Here is a 15,278-nt window from a genome sequence, read left to right on the forward strand (position 1 = left end):
AAAATTTTTATTTCTATTTTTTTATTTTTGGTATTGACACGTAGTTGAAGTTTATTTTTATCTCTAAATCCTGGTTTTTTAAAAAAAAAGATTAGTTTTCGATTTTTACTTGAAAAATGCTAGCAAGGCAAATTATTTTAAACACGCTTATATTATTTTTTTTTTTCTTTATAATGAAATCTTTGATATGAAAATTATAAGGAGAAACTTTTTATTTATTTGAAAGTTGTTTTTTTTTCAATTTTACATTTTTATTTTATTAATGGTTTGAGACAATTCACAATTAAAAAACTAATAATAGAAAAAAAAAAATCCAGCCAAAAAAAAAAAAAACAAATAAAAAGCTACACAAAAAAGATTATTTTTTAAATTATATATTTTATTATAATTTTTTTTTTTTTTTTTATTCTTTATACATATAAAACTATTAAATGTATAAAAGAGATAATATTATGATTATTTTGGTTTTGGTTTTTTTTTTTTTTTTTTTTTTTTTTTTTAATTAATTAACTAATATTTAATAGAGGAAGAATTTGATAAATTTGGATTATTATCATGGAATTTTTTCAAAGCATGAGATAATTTCATATTTAATAACATGTTTACATTAGGATCATCGACTGGAATTACTTTAGATTTAACATCGCGATCTAATAAACCAAGATTTTGAGGTGGGTCAAATTCTAAAAGAACACCATCATCTACCATTTCATTTGATTTAATGAATTTGAAAGGAATTTGGAAGAGGAAAGAACTATGTAAGAAATTCTTTTTAGATTTTGATAAGATAATTCTATGATCAGAGATGATGATGGTACATTCTTGATTGATGATATGATGCCAAATGTAACTATCAGAAGCATGTTTACCTTTGTGAGCGGTTTTCAAAAGGAACCAACCTTCACTTTCAACTTCATCGAATGGACGTAAAACGTTATCATGAGAAAAGCATCTTGGAGGACGAACACGTTCTGCTTGACTTTGAAGATTTGTAGTGTTTTTAATACCTTCGGTTGTTTTAGTTGCTAAATCGATTACGGCGGTAGTTGGTTTAACTGCAACACCTACAACACCTTGAGCTAAACCTTTGGCAAAACCTGCGAAACCACCTTTCTTTGCACCTTCAACTGGTTTTGTAACGATACCTGTAATACCTTGAAGAATACCACGACCCAAACCAATACCACCCATTGCTAAACCTTCACCAACATGGGAAGGTTTACGAGCTTGATGTAATTTTCTTTCTTGAAGATATTTTTCATCAAATGAAAGAGTTGCAACACCAGTACCCAAAGTACCGGTTAACTTTGACAAAGTATTGAAAGTACCAAATACAGAGTTCTTTACAAAACTACTTGTACCTTTTGCTAAACCTTTAGTGAAGTCTGCTGGTGATTTAACTAAACCTTGAGCTGGCTCTACGAAAAAGTCATGAACACCAGTACCGAAATTTCTAAACAAACCAACAGGATTACCAAGGAAATCGACAGAACCTAAAATGTTATAAAATTGTCTGAGAGCTTGTTGAATGTATGATGTTTTAATCTTATCAATGATAGTTGATCTTGAAGTGAATGGATGTTCCATTAATAAACCTTGTAATGTAATTGGTGCACGATCTAATCTTGTCAATGATAAACCTAAACCTTCAACCAATGATAAAATCTTATGATTGGATTTAATTAAACCATCATTTTGGAGAGCTAAAGTTAAATTGATCTTTATTGGATTCAAAACTAATAATGCGAAATAAACCATTTTAATTGTTGAAGAATCTGAAGTTGGTGGTTCAATTGAGACAGCATTATATAGTGTTGATGTTAAACTATCAAGACCACTACCACTTTGTCTCATTTGACTACTTGTCATTCCATTATTATTATTATTATTTGAAGCATTATTTCCACGACCAAATGATGGAATTGAATCAACGAAATCTAAAACTTCTTTAATCCAATGATCTTCGAGTTCAATTGTCATCTCTTGAATTAAAGTTGAAAAGTATCTAAAGTAATCAATATTATCAATGGTAGATTTAATGATAACAGCATGTAAAAAGTCTTTTCTATGTTCTTTATCTGGTGAAACTGTATGAATGAGTACAGGGAAATCTGTTTTAATCAATTGATTATCAATTTGTAACTCTGCTAATTTAACCTCAACCGTATTTTCAATTGAACTTTGAGTTGCAATGATAAGGAAATCTTTCATTGAAATGTAAGCCAATTCCTTTGGTGTCTTATCGATAATTGAACAACCAATACCAGAGCAACGAATATTGAAATGATATTCACTCTGTGATTGTGATAAATTGACAGCTTTATTATCGGTCCAAGCTTTAATTGAACGGAATTTCTTTTCATTGGTAGAGAAGAGTAATACACGAGATGGACCATCGATTGTAATTGTAATGTAGAGATCAGTACGTTCATGTTGAAGTTTATAACCTTTAATCTTATTGACATTGATACGCTTTTTCAATGTTTTACCCTCTACAGCGACAGAGAGAACATATTCTGCAGATGGTTCATCCCAACCATAGCAAAGCTTTTCTTTTGGTTCAATATAATCGATATTCTCTGGTGAATCACGTTGGAAGAATGAGATTTTGAATTGAGTATCATTTTGAATGATATAAGGTGGACTTTCTTTACTTGAAAGTGGAATTCTAATGAAATGAGTACCTTGTTTCTCTTTGATATTCACATGGAATAAGAGAGAATCGTGATCAGGACGTTCGGTATTTCTACTCTTTACAACGTAATCACTAATGGAATCAACAAAGAAACCACCTGACCAACGCCATTCTTGAGGATTCTTTTCATTGGTAATTGGTCTAATTGAAATCTTTTTATTTTCAACATTCTCTTCCCAATGGAATGGTTTATATTCACCAGGATCTAATCTTAGTTCACCTAGTAATCTAACAGGATTTGAAACACCTTTACCATTACTACCTGAACTACTACTCAAACCACTACCACTGAAATTGAGTGCCATCTTATCGATACCATCGATAGTACTAACACATTGAGCAACTAGAATTGGGAATGGTAAATCATTGCAAATTACATTCTTTGGTACAAAAGTGACGGTTTTAGAGAGACGGAATCTTTCATTTGGACAGAAATCAACTTTGTATGAGAGTTCATAAGTACGAGTTGGGTTTGTTAAAAAGATAGTATTTGGATTACCAACTGCAGAGATTGGGAATTTCTCACAGAAACTCTTATTCATTGGTTGTTCAGCTTGTAATGGAATACGAGCACGAATTGTGTTGTTACTATAGAGCACTGGTGGTCGTGGTAATTGATCTGGTAAATTGGGTGGTACCAATAGTACTTGATTATCGGATAACTTGACTTCAATTGGTAAGAGGGAATTATTGACTAACCAATATTGACAATAAAATGATAGAGTACGAACGCCTTTAATCAATTCGGTACGTTCAATATCCAATGAAATTTCACGATTGTTTTGTTGAAGTTTGAATGTTTTTGTAAAAGTTGGAGAGGTTGCATCACCTGATACCAAGGTATGTTTAGTTTCTGGGAAATTCTCTAATTCACTTACGATCGCCACTAAATTTGAACCTGGTTGATAGTAATGACAATCGATTTTCTCACCTGATCCCATGTTAACCTTATCAATGGTTGTACCTGGGATTGAGAGTTTAAATGGATATGGTAAAATGTTTTCAATTTGAATGGGTGGGAAGAATTTAAAGGTATTATTGAAACGATCACAATTTCTATTGGCAATGGTTTTATGAACCAATGATACAAACATACCAACTTTATCCACTGTTTGAAGTTTAAAGAGTTTACTATTTTCATGATCTGGTAATTTGTAAATATCGATTGGATCGGACCAATATGGTGAATTCTCTAACTTTATCCAAAACTTGCAAAGATCCTTTGAGACTAAAATTGGTAAAGAGAATTTAGAATGTTTAGCGATTGAAAAGGGTGAACCATTCTCTTGACATTTCAATTCCAAATTTAATGATGTATTATTTTCAAATTGATCCATTGATTTAATGTAACAACATTTACTGCCATCAGGACGTAAACGTACTTCACAAGTGATGAATTCATTGGTTGAACCAATTCTATAGATTCTATAACCAACTGCATCCATTGATAGATTTGAAATCTTTGAGCCTTGAATAAATAATTCTATATTCAAATGTTCACCCATTGTTGCATCTCTACTCTTTGAAATTTTCATTGGTAATGATACTGGTTCCGATGATTCTGTCAATTGGAACATTTCACTATCAACCTTTGGAATATGATATTCTAATGTTACACCAGTTTGATTTGAAATCCAATGAGAATGGAATGAAATTTTACTATCATTCTTTTCACCACCTGGTAAATATTTATTTAAAACACTTGGTCCATTAAATGATTGAACTAAACCGCTACCACTGGTACTACTATTATTACTACCTGTTGAAGTTGTTAAATTTGATGCATTCAATGATGAACTTAAGTTTGCTGCATCCATTTGATCAATTTTCTCCACATGAATCATTGCACTACTAATAGTTTGAAGTAATGAATGTGAGACATTGATATTTAATAATTCACGAGTTGCCAAGAAACTACCTTTAATCTTACCGGTACGATTCTTTTTCAAATCGACAGAGAAACTCCAATCTTCAATAACTGGTTCAAATTTCATATTAGTTTCATTGAAATAATCACCTTTAATTGACATTGAAGCCTTTGATTCTAAATCTGTGCTCCAATTCATTGCACTTGCTTCAATATCTGCAAAGAATAATTCTATAATTGGTATATACATTTCTGGTGATTCATTAATAAATAAAACACTAACATTTGGACATGAGAATCTTAATTTTTCATTATTTGTAAATAATTCTTCATCTTTTTTACCACTATTACTATTACCAGATGTTGAAGTTTGGAATGAATTTGTTGATTTATTTAATGATGGTAATGAAGTTGAACTTGAAGCCATATTATCAAATGATAATTGTCTCTTCTTTTGTTGTTCTTGTTGTTTTTGTAGATTTGTTGTAATATTATTTAAAATCTTTAAGATTGCTTTTACATCATCATAAGAGAAGAAAACTTTCATAGCGGTACAAGAGATACCAATATCTTGTTTCCACTCGGTTGAAGTTAAATTCTCTTTAATATATTTAATGGTGATCATTTCAATTGGTTTCAAAATTTGAATTGGTCTTGAACCTTGATTTTCAGATTCTGTTGAAGATGGTTTATAAATGTTAACTTTAGTATTTTCAATGACAACTGTAGCATTTTCAATACCATGTGGATCTCTACGGAATTGTACACCAACACGAGTTTTCAACATTAAACATCTTGTAGTTGATAATGTTTCATCTTCAACCAATGTAACTGATGGTACTAAAGTTGCTGTGAATGTAATGGTTGGTGATCTAAATATTTCTTTCTCTTCTTCATCTTCCATACCTGCTTCTTGTGGATATGATGATAATGAATTATTTGATATTGATGATGAAATTGTTTTAGATTCTTTACCACCAATTGATGAAGTTCTACTTCTATTTTGACCAATAATTGATTGTGATCTTACTTTTTGTTGTTGTTGTTGTTGAGATGGAATAAATGATGATGATGATGATTGTTGTTGTTGTTGTTGAAGATCATTATCATCTTTTTCAATTGATGGATCCATTAATGAATTTAATTCACTTTCTAAACTTTCCAAATCTAAATCTAAATCAACATCCATATTATTTGTATCATGTTGTTCTGATAATGGTACCATAAAGAATTCAGAAATCATTAAGAGAGGAGTTGGCGAAAGGAATAAACAAGTGTTATTAATATTGACATTAATATATTGATCACCCAAAAGATTATCACGAATATAACCAACTTGAAGGAATGGTGCAACTGATTCAGTGTTTACTTTATTCTCTAAGAGGTTCTTAAAGATATTGGTTGAATTTGAACGAGTATCAGAGAGTAAAATTGATTTCATACTTAATTGAATGTTTGTTTTATTCTTATCGGTATTCTTTACATCGACATCAATGCCACGAACGATGAAATGAGCTATTTCACCTTGAGCATCCAATGAACTAATCTTGAAACTAACATAGTCCAATACCAAATGAATACGTAATAAAACTTTACCCATTTTTTGAATAACCTCTTGTTCTGTGAAATATTGCATATCATTAGAAGTAATACGACCCATTTCAAAAGGATCACCCATATTTGAAAGTTTTTTAATTTCTTGAACCTCTTTATTTGCAAGATCCAATTCTTTTTGTACATTTTGACTTAAACCCAAAAAGAAACGATATTGATTTTCATCCAAATAGAAAGCGAAATGAGAAATTGATAAATCAATAGTTTGATCCTCAACTTCTGGATCAGTATTTGGTACCAAGAATTTTGAGATACCTAAATCAATTGTTAACTTCTCCAAGAAGTAACTTGATCTATTATCGGATAAAATGGTGATATTTGCATCTTGTAAATGAATTTTCATATTTTCCATTGGTGCCATTGTCTTATCATGATATTGCCAACCATTTGAAATAATGATTTTACCCAACTCCATAATTAAAGAATTCTTTGATCTAGTTGCTTGTGGTATAACTAAAACTGGTGTTTCAACAACAATATCTAATTTCATCTTTGGTATATGTTTATTTGTATTTTGTTGAAGTGATGTTAATAATTTTTTATTCTTTTCAAGATCTAATTCTCTTTCACTCTTTTCATGATTATCATCAGATCTTGGTGTTGATGTTGATGATGATGAAGATTGTTGTTCATTTAATTTTGAATCAATTGATTTTGATTTTTCAATTGATTTATTATTATTATTGCTATCATCTTGTTTTAAAATTGGATCTAACATACCACCTAAAAAATAATTTTGAAGATGAATTAAGAAACCAACATTTGCATTGAATAAGATTGATTTAACATTTGCATTAACTGAAGCATCATAACCTGCATAATTTGATAGAGTCATTGAGAAAGTTTCATATTTAAAGTCTAACATATCACCAGATGTATTCTTTGGAATGATAATTTGTTTATAGTTTGAAATGGTTGGAGTTAAATCATCCAAAATGATTGAACCCAATCTACCTTGAACCAACATACGATTATCTTTAAACATTGAAACATCGGTTGAAACATTATTAATTGTAAAGATACCCAATAATTCATTATTATCTTGATTTAATGCTAAACCTAAACTATTGATATGAACACTAAATTTCATTGAAACAAATTCAGTTGGACCTTTCTTTTTTGGTACATGACGAACTGAACGAATGATAACTCTTCTTGTAGTGGTACCAGATGCAGTTTTACTTGAAACCACTTTTTCATCAGGACCAACTGGTTTACTATTACTACCTGTACCTGTAATAATCTTTCTTGAAACGATTTGTGGTGATTGTTGATTTGGTGATTGTTGATTTGGTGATTGTTGATTTGGTGATGATAAGTGAGCATTAGGTGAGGTTGCTGCTGTACCACCACCTTCAGATGAATTAATTGGTACCACTTTATTTCTACTTAATAGTCTTGGATAAGCTTTACTAATTTGATCAATATTTTCAGGATCTTTTTGTAATGATTTTGCTAATTTTAATAATTGATAAATGGTTGATGGATTAATAACCAAATAAAAAGAATGAATCTTTAAATCGATGGACATATCTATTTTATTAAATTCTGGTGAAGCTGTTTGAATTTGTTTGAAATGCATTTGAACCAAACTATCCTTACCCAATGAACGATCTGCATGTGGTGGATTTGAAGTTGCCAATTTATTTAAAGTATTCTTTGTGAAACAATCTTCAATCTCTAATGATGATAGTTTAAATGTACCAGACATATCAAAAGTACGTTGTTGGAAACCAACATTAATATCAGAGAAAACCACTCTAATTAAATCGGATTGATTATTTGATAAAGTTAAACTAATTGATTTAATTTCAAATTCAGCTTCAACTAATTTTGCATTCAATAGTAATTCAATGTTTTCTTTTGATTTCTTTAAATCATTTGATGAATTAACATCAACAGGTGCAGAAGAGGAAGAAAAAGAATGTGGTGAAGTTGAAATTAATTTTGGTGAAACTGAAGAAGGTGAATTTGAATCATTAATTGGTGTTATGGTTGCTTTTGGTTTACCACTAGTAACTGGTATATCTGCAGTGATGGCATTTAAAATAGTTAACAATTGTTTGAATTTCTTATCAGATAAATAGAAATCGAATTTTGGTAATTCACCTTTAATTTTTAATTTTGTCATTGTTAGGTTATTTTGTTGAATTGATGAAAAGATTTTCAATTGAATATCGAATTTTTTAATGATTGAGTTATGATGTTTTAGAGGATGACCTTGTTTATCATTGACACCACCAATAGTTGGTGGTTTTTTATCACCAGTACTAATTGCAGACTTTAAATCGTCTGATAATAAAACTTGAATCGATTCAAATGATACATTAAACTTATCGTAGAGATCAATTTCACTAGTGCTACCTGCCAATTTATTGCTACCTTTAACGAATGCTGAAGTATCAGAACGTACGACCAATTTACCTAAATCTACAATTAAAATATTTGAACGTTCATTAATTACATCCTCTGGTATGAAAATGACTGGAGCATGAATGTTAACAGCTAAACCTAAAACCTTGTGATTATCAATAGCATCTTGTAGTTGCATTTTCGCTTGTTCTTTAATGTCTTCTAAATGAGCACCAGCTCTATTGGAAATATTGGTAATATCTAAATTTGGGTCATGGAAAAAGTCTACAACTTTCATAATTAATGGTTTGGTGACAATGATATTCAATGGATCCATATTTAACTCTACAGAGAGATCTAAATTTTTATCGGGTGGACGAGTATCAACAATGACACTAGCAAAGGTTCCAGTACCTTTGGTTGGTACACTTGCAATAATCTTTGGGAAATGAGTACGTTTAGTGAATTGATCGTAAACTTCAAACAAATGAATACCAGCCATCACTTTAATACCTTCATTACGTTGTTCGAATTTCAAAGATAAACCAGTGTACAATGCTTCAATGAAAACTTGATTCGCCTCTACCAATTGAATTGCAAAACCTTTGATTTCAAAATTACCAATAATCTTTACCCAATCTGGTGGTTCTTCACTTGCGGAAACCACATCATTATATTCAATGGTTTTATAGAGTTCATCACGTTCTTCACTTGATAATTGAATTTTTGGTGCAGCTTTTTCATCTTCATCCTTTTTAGTATTGAAAATATTTTGAAAGAAACCACGTTCTTGACGTTTTGAATCGAGAAATTGTTTACGTATCTTATTTTTCTCTGTCTCTTTTTTAATCTCTGCATAGGCCAATGATCTAAAGTAAACTATATCTTCAAATGATAAACGCTCTTCCAATTGATTCAATTGTTCCAATTCATGTTTATTCAATGGTTGTAACCAATCAACCTTTGGTATATTTCTTTTGAATAATGGAATGTATGCTAATCTTGCGCGACGTCTTTGTGCTATAAATTCCCATGATCTACTAAATCTCTTTTCTCTAATTTGTTCAACAATAACTTGACCAACATATCTCCACCATAATTTTGGATTCTCTGATACCTTTACAATAGGTCTAAACTTTAAATACTTTATATCTCTTAAATATTCATTTGTAAAATTTAATATACTTAAAATATTTTGATATTGACCTGATGATAATGTACATGTAATTTGTGACATTACACATTCAACCAATATTTTTGGTATTGATTTTTCAATAATATCACTTTTATTAATATTTAACTATTAAATAAAATAAAATTAATAAAAAGTTAATATATAAATTATTATTATTTTAAATATTATTATTATTATTATTATTATTAAAATATATTTATATTTACTTTTAATTGTGAAGAAATTGGTTTAATAATATATTTTGATAATAAAGAGAATGAAGCAGATGATGGAATTAAACTTGTAAATGCTTTTGTAAATTCATCAAGTTTTAAATTTTGAAGTGAATCTGCATTATCATCAATATAAAAACCTAATGAATCCATTAATGCTAACTTTTTTATAAACTTTGATTTTGAACTATCAACAAATGATGGTATCCAAAATTCATCGGTTGATTGAATTGATAATTTATCTAATGTTATACCAAGTGCATATAACTTTATTTTTTTTTTTTTTTTTTTTTTTTTTATTATTTTAGTAAAATAGAATTACTTTATTTTATTATTATTATTATTATTTTTTTTTTTTTTTTTTTTTTTACTTACTTTACCAATATCATTTTTATTTTCAAATCTAATATGAACTTTATTAATTACAATTTGTAAATTATCAATAATTTTTGTAACTAAACGATCAGTGAATGAATCTGATTTTTCGGATTGTAATGAAGAGATTTCATTCTCTTCAGCATCTTTAATTGATTTAATCCATTCATAATTTTCTAATTTCTTTTTCTTTAATTCTGCTTGTTTCTTTGCTTCTTCTTTTTCATCGTATTTATAGTTTTGTGTTTGTGGTACTGCCAATGCATAGATACAATCGATATTGATAATTACAGGTTTAGATTTTAAATCTTTCCAAGGTACTTTGAGATCTAATTTACCAAGAAAACCCTTCTTCACTGTAATGGGTAAATTTATTGGTAGATTCGCCAGAGCATCCTCTTTTAATTCTAAATTTTGAAGTTGTACACTACCTCCAAATATACCAATCTTTAATTGATCTTTATTTAAATTCTTTACATATTCACCAAGTACTCTTGATAAAACATCTGATACTAATCCTTCAAATACCATTATTTATAATTCTTTTCTTTTTTTTTTTTTTTTTTTTTAATAATTTGTTTTTTAATTATTTGTTTTTTTAAAATTCTATCTTTTTTTTTTTTTTTTTTTTCTGAATACTATAAAAAAAAAAAAAAATAAAATATAAAATTAAAAAATAAAATTGAAATTAAATTAAATTAAATTAAAAAAAAAAGTAAAAAAAAAAAAAAATTGCTTTTTTTGGGTTGTTTTTTTTTTTTTGTATTTTTTTAAATTATTATAATTTTAATTTATTTTATAGCATATAAATAAAAATTATATTAATATTAATATTAATAATAATAAAAAATAATATGATTAATTAATATAAAAATATAAAAAATAATAAAAAAAGTTATTATTATAATAATTATTAATAATTTTTCTTTTTTAAAAAAAAAAAAAAAAAAAAAAAACAAAAAAATAAAAATTAATAAAATTAAAAATAAAAAAAAAAAAAAAAAAAAAAAAAATTCGCCTTGAAGTTTGTTTTGAAAATATCTTCCCAGGGGTTCGAAAACCATTTTTTTAAGTTTATTTTTAATTTTTTTTTTTAGTTTTTTTTTTAATTTCCCACTCGTGAGCTGGACTAAGAAAAATCAAAATCAAAATCTTTTTTTTTTTTATTTTTTTTTTTATTTTTTTTTTTATTTTTTATTTTATATTTTTCATTTAAAGTAAAATTAAATTATTATGATCTATTACAGCTTCTTTTGTAAAACCAGTTAAAGTATTAAAATAATCTTTAGATTGTTTACCAATAATTTGATTGATTTCATCAGATGAATAGTTTGTTATACCTCTTGAGATTTGAGAAGAGTTTACATCTAAAATTGTAACCAATGAATCCTTTGGAAATTCACCAAAAATCGAGATGATACCAACGGGCAATAGGGACTTGGCACGTTGTGAAATCGCTTGAACGGCACCATCATCTATACATAATTGACCCAACGGTTTGGAATAGAATCGTTTATGTTGATTTAATAACTCTAATGATTTATCAGGTGATGACGACAGTAGAGAATCCGTTATATTTTCAATTGTTTCATTATGATGGTTAATTTTATGATGGCTCATCAAGTCCAATACCAATCGCTCGATTTCAAAAACATGTTTATCATTCACACCCATATCATGAAGAGAATTTGCCAACTTTAATAAATAATCTATGTTTCTACCACTTGGTCCTATCGATCTAAAGATTTGGTTTGCAATGTTTTCATTGGTATCTTCACCCAAAAACTCTAAATTCTCTGTGGTTGCCAAATATACAATTGCTTTGCCATAGGGCTCAACATCGTCACCCTCCTCTAAAAACACATCCAACTCGTGTCTCTCATAACCACCTTTCTCTCTATAATCTAAATTCTTTAAAATTGGCATTGCTGCATCATCGGATATTGAATAAACTGTTCCCCACGTCAACCAAACTTCATTTGATTTATCATCCTCTGGTTGTTTAATTAATGTTACAACTCTACCAGGATTTTCAATTGTTCCTCTATGGTCAGTTGATCCTTTTTTTTTTTTTTTTTTTTTTTTAAAAAAAAAATAAAATAAAAATAAAATAATAAAATTAATATATTTTATTAATAAAAAAAAAATAGTATATACAAATAATTTTAATAATATACCTACCTTGGTAAAATACTCTTTTCCATCCTTTTATATACGCATTAAATTTTCTAGAATATGGAAAACCGGGTCTCCACATTAAGCTACCATATCCAAATAAATATACAAACATATCCTCACACATTTTTTATTATTTCTATTTTTTTTTTTTTTTTTTTTTTTTTTTTTTTTCTTTCTTTAAATTTTTTTTTTTTTTTTTTTTTTTTTATTTTATTATTTTTTTTTTTTTATTTTATTATTTTTTTTTTTATTTTTATTTATTAATTATTTATTTTATTTTTTTTTAAATTGAAATAACTAGTTATTTGAATATTTAAATATTATAATATGTAATGTTAAATATATGATACAAGAATGGAAAGATATTGTATTTGTTACACACACAGACGAAAGCTTAATGTGGTCGGGGTTAAAAAAAAAAAATTATTTAAATAATTAAAAAAAAAATTAAAAAAAATAAAAAAAAAACAAAAAAAATAAAAAAAAAATATTTAATTTTATTTATTTTTTTTTATTTTTTTTTTTTTTTTAAAACATTAGCGTTCAAAATCAACTGAAAATGGTAGAACCAAAAAAAAAGAAGATATTTTTGCAATCCTAACAATTCCACTGTTCCCATATTTTTTATTAAGGGAAAAAAAAAAGAAAGAAAATTCGGACAATCATTTTACATTATTTTTACTTTGAAAATTACTATACAAAAAAGAAAACTTTATCATTTAAAATTTTTTCGTGCTATCTAATAAAATTTTTTTTTTTATTTTTTTTTATTTTTTTTTTTTTTTTTTAGTAATAATAAAGAAAAAAAAAAAAAAAAAAAAAAAAAATTAAATTAGTTGAAGTTATTTATTTGTATGAAGAATTTAATGTTTTCTTAATAAATTTTAATATTAAAAAAAAAAAAATAAAAAAAAAAATAAATAAAAATAAATGAATGAATGAATTTTTAAAATGATATTAATATTTATAACTTTTTTTAAAATCTAAAAAATCTAATAAACACAAATCAATAGAGTTATTCATAAAATTCTTTACATAGTGTTTCAAATTAAAAAAAAAAAATTAAAAAAAATATTTTTTTTTTATTTTTTTTTATTTTTTTATTTTTTTTTTTATTTTTTTCTTTTTTTTTTTTTTTTCCCAATAAAATTTTTTTTTTTTTTTTCTTTTTTTTTTTTATCTAATTTTTTTTTTCCTCAATATTTTTTTTTTACAATTTAAATATCTTTTTTATTATTTCAATATCAATATCAATATCAATATGGGTGTTGCAGACAATGAATATATTTCAGTTCCAACTGGTGAACCAGTTCAACAACAACCACAAACTACATCTGTTGTTTTTGGAGCTCCACAAAGCTATTATCCACATCAACAACCACAAATCATTTTAAGTGCACCAACAACCACCGCTTCAACCTCAACTACAGATTCAACTGTTGTTGAAGAAAATCCAGTTTGTTGTGATCGTTGCGATTTAGAAAATAAAGTCAAATATCAACGTTACTCAACCGTTGGTCCATGGTTATACCAAATTATCATTTTATTCTTTTCCCAACAATTTTTACTTTTCAGTATTGCTCCAATTTTAGGTCTATTTGCAATGTACACTCAAAATAGATGTATTGTTGTTATGGTAAGATTTTATTTATTTATTATTATTATTTTTTTTTTTTGTATATTTTTTTTTGTTCTTATTTTTTTATTTATTTTTTTTTTTTCTTTTTTTTTGACCTAAATAATTATAAACTAACACACACTCATATTAATTTTTTTTTTTTTTTTTTCAAAATTTTTTTTTATAGCATTTCTTAACAGCTGCATTCTATTATATTTTCAGTGTTATTTTCTTATTTAGTGGAGATCAAATTAATACCATTTTATTATCAATTCTCTTTTCTATTATTTTCACTCTCTCATTAATGAACTATAGTAGATATATTAAAACCTTAAACAAATTAGCAAACGTTGGTGAATGTTTACAATCAACTATCAATGGTTCTGGTTTTGAAGTCACAATTGAATCTCAACCAACTCCAACCACTATTCCACAACCAATCGTTCAACCACAACCAATCTATGTTTCACAATTACCAATGATGATTCCACAACCATCATCACAACCACCACAAATTATTGTTCCACAAATCGTTTATGATGCAAACCATAACCCAATCTATCACTTAATCCCAATTCAAAACAGTAACCAACATTAAAAAAAAAAAAAAAAAAAAAAAAAAAAAAAAAAATCTATATTTTTTTTTTTTTTTAATTTTTTTTGGGAGGTGAGGGTTAATTCACCAATTTTGTATCAATATTATTATTTCTTAATTTAACATCAATAAAATCGAAATTTATTTCAATATTTAAAAAAAAAAAAAAAAAAAATATATATATATATATATATATATATAAAGCTTCTTTAATCAAATTAGTTTTATTGGTTTAAATTTACAAATGAAATTTCATCCATTTTGTCTTAAAAATTTCGAATAAAAGAAATTGTTTTTTAATTTATTATCTTTATTTATAATAATCACATTTTTTAATAATCACATTTTTTTTAATAATCACATTTTTTTTTAATAATCACATTTTTTAATTTAAATTAAAATTTTTTTTCCATAATATTTTAAAAAATATATTACCTTGCAAAAAGTTTTAAAAATCTTACAGTGTCTAAAATTGGTAATCAAGACTTTGGTACTCAACTAAGTTACAACAATCAAGAGGCATTCTTGATAAAAGATTTTTGGGAGTACATTTGGTCTTGAGTTTTACTGATGAAAT

The 15,278-nt window shown here is 26.6% G+C and overlaps 3 protein-coding genes across 3 annotated transcripts; 1 reads left to right on the top strand and 2 right to left on the bottom strand.

Annotated features, from left to right (window-relative positions):
• Positions 1-510: 510 nt before the first annotated feature.
• vps13A (vacuolar protein sorting-associated protein 13 family protein) lies at positions 511-10,841 on the bottom strand (the record flags this gene model as incomplete). Its single annotated transcript, XM_632551.1, has 3 exons — positions 511-9,828; positions 9,930-10,202; positions 10,311-10,841. The coding sequence occupies 3 exons, from the start codon at positions 10,839-10,841 to the stop codon at positions 511-513; spliced, it is 10,122 nt and encodes a 3,373-aa protein (XP_637643.1).
• Positions 10,842-11,522: 681 nt separating this feature from the next.
• Positions 11,523-12,612, bottom strand: DDB_G0286727 (PUA domain-containing protein; the record flags this gene model as incomplete). Its single annotated transcript, XM_632553.1, has 2 exons — positions 11,523-12,370; positions 12,492-12,612. The coding sequence occupies 2 exons, from the start codon at positions 12,610-12,612 to the stop codon at positions 11,523-11,525; spliced, it is 969 nt and encodes a 322-aa protein (XP_637645.1).
• Positions 12,613-13,749: 1,137 nt separating this feature from the next.
• Positions 13,750-14,704, top strand: DDB_G0286729 (hypothetical protein; the record flags this gene model as incomplete). Its single annotated transcript, XM_632554.1, has 2 exons — positions 13,750-14,124; positions 14,294-14,704. 2 exons carry the CDS (start codon positions 13,750-13,752, stop codon positions 14,702-14,704), a joined length of 786 nt encoding a protein of 261 aa, XP_637646.1.
• Positions 14,705-15,278: the final 574 nt, after the last annotated feature.

This window comes from Dictyostelium discoideum (genome assembly GCF_000004695.1).
Source record: "Dictyostelium discoideum AX4 chromosome 4 chromosome, whole genome shotgun sequence".
Classification (NCBI taxonomy): domain Eukaryota; phylum Evosea; class Eumycetozoa; order Dictyosteliales; family Dictyosteliaceae; genus Dictyostelium; species Dictyostelium discoideum.